At 29.6% G+C, this 5,219-nt stretch overlaps 1 protein-coding gene and 1 long non-coding RNA gene across 2 annotated transcripts in view; one reads left to right on the top strand and one right to left on the bottom strand.

Annotated features, from left to right (window-relative positions):
* Positions 1 to 2,807: 2,807 nt before the first annotated feature.
* On the bottom strand, positions 2,808 to 3,312 carry LOC108695169. The gene is made up of 3 exons (XR_001932105.1): positions 3,279 to 3,312; positions 2,906 to 3,158; positions 2,808 to 2,838 (listed from the first exon to the last, which is right to left on the bottom strand). It is a non-coding gene; the product is annotated as an uncharacterized LOC108695169 (long non-coding RNA).
* A 1,388-nt stretch (positions 3,313 to 4,700) lies between these two features.
* The window catches only part of LOC108695043 (PC4 and SFRS1-interacting protein), a 5,384-nt gene continuing 4,865 nt past the window's right edge, over positions 4,701 to 5,219 (top strand). Inside the window, exon 1 of the mRNA XM_018204774.1 lies at positions 4,701 to 4,926. Coding sequence (XP_018060263.1) covers positions 4,846 to 4,926 — 81 coding nt within the window. The 5' untranslated portion in view covers positions 4,701 to 4,845. The remainder of the gene's footprint in view (positions 4,927 to 5,219) is intronic.

The following is a 5,219-nucleotide window of genomic DNA, read 5'->3' as shown; positions in this document are numbered from 1 at the left end:
ATATATATATATATATATTGTATATACTTCATACATTATATTATTTATACATTGACTAACTCTGTTTTGCAAAGATAATAAACATTTAAACATTTTCTATTTTTGCATTTCTATTAATACGATTGCGAGTATCTTCTTCTGCATAGTTTATCGCTCAGTTAAAATAAATGTATAAAGTAATTCCATAATTTTCATCTCATAGGTAAATAATTGTTTCGGGAGCTTAAACGTCTCTATTTAAAATTATAAATGTAAACCACGATAAATAACAATGACTTGCCGAAATAATATTTTGATTATTTTAGAAAGATGTCGAAAAGTATTGAGACGAGCGACTAATCTCGTGAGCAAAGAGAAAAGATTCCGTTAGACTCCGAACAAAAAAGATCTGTATCCGAATGTCGAGTAAAGGACAATTTATAAACCAAATTATCGTAAATTGTTGAACTGCTTATTTCGCTTCATTATTAGTCTCAGTTTTTTATTCACAGCCTTAAATACGCCTAGATTTTTTACAGCCATAAGGAAAAAATAACAATATATCTTAGGATCATACATGAGAAACACTCATATCTTATAGGACTGTACGTGAGAAATATAGAAATACAATCACTTAAGATCCAGCTAGACCGTTTAAGAAAAAAATAACATTTTTGATAAAAACATTACGGGAAAATCTTTCTTTATGTCATTTAAATATACAGAGTATCTAATATTATTGACACAATGCTCGTATGCAAGTAAAATTGGTTAAACCGAGTCAAAGAGTCTTTACAAATTTCGCAATAGTTAACGAGATATTAATTACTAAAGATTGCTGAATAGTACTACCAAGTACAAGTGCGTGGCGAGATAGGACCGCTCATCATTTTTTTTTTAAGTATGTTTATTGTAGTAATTGAACAGTATACAATTTTTAAATTTCAATAAACAAAAAATATTAGTAAATGCCTATTACGGTCAAAGCTGGATCTTCATTACTTTTAAATAATTCAATTTTGAATTATTAATATACACTATATATGTACTTGCATATATATCATATTGTATCCTTTTCAAAGATTGAACTTATAGAGTAGCTTAATCTAATGTAGGCTTTCTATTACTCTCATAGCCAGGAACATTAATTTATTAATCTTATTTCGATAAATTGAGGTAGATTTATATATTAAAACAAACAGATATTCTTAAATTGTACTAGTGCAAAACTGCACAGAGGTGAACAGAATGCGGCAACATTTGCGGAAGTTAGCGCAGCAAAAAATCGTTTTATACCTTTATGGAAAAGTGATAAACTGATTATTCAACTTCTGTTGCGTGGAAAGCGTTGCTAAGTTCTGTGTGCAAGAGTCATTAGTCCATTTTATTTGTATATGAGCATTGTGTTATCTGTAGATACTCTGTATAACATATTTAATAGTAGTAAACATACAAAAGGTGTTTCTTAAATATTACGTCCACTAATCATATATCTATAGCGCTATTTCTCATCAAAAATTAAAACATAGTCCTCAGGTATTTTTTTCTACAATGCAAAATAAAACAATTATTATCAAGATTGGTAAAAAACATGTTTTTTTATAATACAGCTGTTTAAAACATATTTGAAGCATTAAAAACATATTTAAGAAAAATGATTTATTCTTAAAAAAAAAACACATTAATCTTTGCCAATCCTGGTTATTACAGAAAGCAATTATCGTGATAGACGTGCGCCCGTCTGGATAACTGAAAGAAGCACTAATTGGATTAGCTTTACTCTGGTAATAACTGCTTTGAATTTGAGCGTTGTAGAAAAAAAAATGATTCAGGTTTTTTTTACTCAATTTTTTAACAGTAATAATAACGCTATACAATTAGTGGGCGCTATTTAAGATACACCCTGATATAATCAATAGTAAATAATATTAGAAAAAAACTTTTTAAAATTTTTTTATATGACAATTTTAATTTTATTAGATTAAAAAAATGTTATTTGTTATTTCTCATTCGCATTCTTTAAGTGGAATTTGCAAATGTAATTTCATGCTTAAGTCGCACATTTAAAAAATTTTTCAAAATTAGTTGTATTAATTGACTTCGATGATCAAATGACCACGTAACAGTATGTTCAATATGTTTACTCATATTAAATATATTTGAAGGAAGTACACGTAAAGATTGACATATTAAATCAGCTAATATATTGTCAGTTTTAAATAATTTGTCTTGATTATGTCTTAAAATTTTTTCTGCTGTCTTGCATATTTCAGTAACATCACATGATGCTTGATACAGCTTGTCAATAAATGTATTTGATTCCTTATGTGCCTTACTTGAAATGAGCAATTGTTTACAAAAAAGGCAATTAATTTTTTTTATAACAGTTGAAACTATATAGTCAGATATATATGTAATTATTATTTCAACATATTCAGTCAAGTACCAATTAATTCGTATAAAATAATCATGATCCATATAAACATTTATAGAACCTTGTTTTGCTTCAACATTTGCTTCTTGCTGCTCATTAAATTTTTGCTCATTTCTTACATATTCATCAGATAATATAGTATTAAGTAATACAATGTCATCATCGTCATCTTGCGGAGTATAAATGACATTATTTGTTAACGAATTTGTATTTATTAATGTTTGTATTACAAATTGCATTTCTAAAATGTTCTCTTGTAAACGTTTGTTTTCTGTTACTAAAAGTTTAAGTGTCTATTATAATGAATATATTTTGCAAATTTAATCCATGATTGCTCAGTAAACTCAATTTTTTTAAAACATTCTATATTATATTTACCAGTTCTTAAAAATATCTTTTCTGTTTTATTAATTTTAAACCGTTTTCTGAAACAAAAAATTTATTGACAATATTTACAAATTAAAATAAATTGAAATGCCTTTTCGTATTTACCTTTGTTGACTTGTGACATGTGTTGGTTCATTAAAAACTATAACTTCATTTTGAATATCCATTGGAAATTCGTGTAGGATGTTCATTGATTCATTTTGATTATTATGTTGAATAGCCATCGTAGATTTACAAAGGCTTATTATTGATTTATTTTGATCGTCACATTGAATGCTGCTTGTCGAGTCATTTGTCATGTTGGATTTCATCAATTCTTAAGGAATTATCAAGTCTTTTTTTACATTTTCACAAAATTCTATTGTACATAAAAATATATATTAGAAAAACATTTATATCAGATGTTTTATGTATACATATTTATAAAATATTGTAATTATATTTTAATACAAAATATCTTATTAAAAAATATTATTACTTTTGTGTAAAAACAGATGGAACTACAATTTTCTTTAATTATTTCTTTTTTTATTATTATTATAATCATTTTCTGTAAAATGGTCGCTGCAAATTCGTGCACGCTTGTAAGCATTGATATTACGACTAATGCTTTGAAATCAATTTTTTTGCCTATCTGCATGTATTGGAAAATTAAAAATATAATGAAAATATAATGAAAATTAAAAATATAAAACAGTTTCACAACTGAGAAATAATTATATATAGGTCTATTTTCTGTGACTGAACAGGCTGAACTAAGAATTAAAGTGTTTTCTATAGTTGAAGCAGTGTAAACTTTTGGAACTTGAAGTGAAATATATATAAGTATATGTTGATATTCGTCGAAAGCAAGAGACTTCTAATGCAGCTAAGTGCAGAAACAGAAAACAAACCACTAGTAACACTACACTTTCGGAACTTAAGGTAAATTTTCACGAACTGTTCAAACCGGCTGTTTCCTGTTTTAGCGACAAAAAGAATCACGTAGTCAAAATTGACGAATGATATTCATTAATAATACTAAGCGCTTTGAACAGACAACTAAGAGTATGGTCAACGTGATGCTACAAACTTTTTTCAAACGCTTTGAAGCGTTTTTTAATTGGTCAGTTTGTAAAATTCTTTTTTCCAATTAGTCCATCAAATGTTTCAAAGCATTTATAGCGAGACTTTGACCATAGCCTAAATCGAAATGGCGATCGAAATTTTTTTTTAATAATATACGTTATGATATATATTTGTAAAAAATTAATAAACCTTTTAAGAATAAGGGACTCCGCATAATAAAAGGAATAGAGAATAAGAATTTCAACCTATCAGAAACTGTGTATTCCACAATACATGATTTCTGATAAAATTTTTGAATTTTTTGGTTGAAATTCTTACGTTACAATAACATTTTCTGATCTCTTAAGCCCGATGTCCATAATGCTAGAAATTGATTCGAGATCTCGGACAGAGAAAAAATTAACAAATCACATTTGAACAATTTGATCACATAATCATTGCGATTGGTCAATTCTTTCTTGATCTGAGGACCGATTTCTAGCATCGTGGACAGAAGGCTTTAGAGTTGATTTTTCCTTTTGGTAAATTTTACCTGTTGAGTAAGTAGCAAGATTATCCAATTACATGCGCGGATTACCAGATTTACCTCACAGATAAAATTTACCAAAAGATGGAACAATAATAGGCCTTTAATAGATAATATTCCTTTGAATTTTTAATACTCGTTTTTTTCAGAGAACTGCTGATCACCTTTTAGATCAATTATTAAATCCCTACAACTGGCAACACTGCTTTACTCGACTTTGCGCGGTAGATCAGCCACTCGTTGACGCCACGGTTAATCCCGCCAATCCGAGCTGAGCGTCGTATCTCTTCTGCGTGTTTTCGATATTTGTCGTGCAAATGGCGGTTGTTGCGGTGTTTTGTGCGATGCGTCTGCAAAATTAACTACGCCACATCATTATTGTAACGTTTAACGATCAAAAACATACGATAAAGCGGATCAGTGTCGCAATAACGGATTATTCGTAGTCATCATGGTGAAGCTATTAAAAAGATTCTTGGCCGGTGACAAGGTATTCGCCAAAGTTCGAGGTTATCCACCATGGCCAGCCAAGGTAAGTTCGTATTGAGACGCGATGCTACCTGGACAAATGTCCCGGTGGTCGTTATGTTAAATGCAGTGTTATTTCATCATCCCCCAAGAATGATTAATAGGGATGTTGCGGGGTGTGGTGACGTAAATTATTCAAAAGTTGCGGCTCAGATCGTGTTTGTTACTCGCGGCTGCGTCTTGGATGATCGTAGTTCTTGCTTAGGAGCGAGAAAAACGCGGGATCTATGCAGAATGCGAGATAACATTAACGATAATCCGCCAAATGGCACGTTACCAACCACGCTAATAAACGCG

The sequence above is a fragment of the Atta colombica genome, unplaced genomic scaffold (assembly GCF_001594045.1).
Source record: "Atta colombica isolate Treedump-2 unplaced genomic scaffold, Acol1.0 scaffold126, whole genome shotgun sequence".
Taxonomy (NCBI): Eukaryota; Metazoa; Arthropoda; class Insecta; order Hymenoptera; family Formicidae; genus Atta; species Atta colombica.
This window is presented reverse-complemented; position numbering and strand designations above follow the sequence as displayed.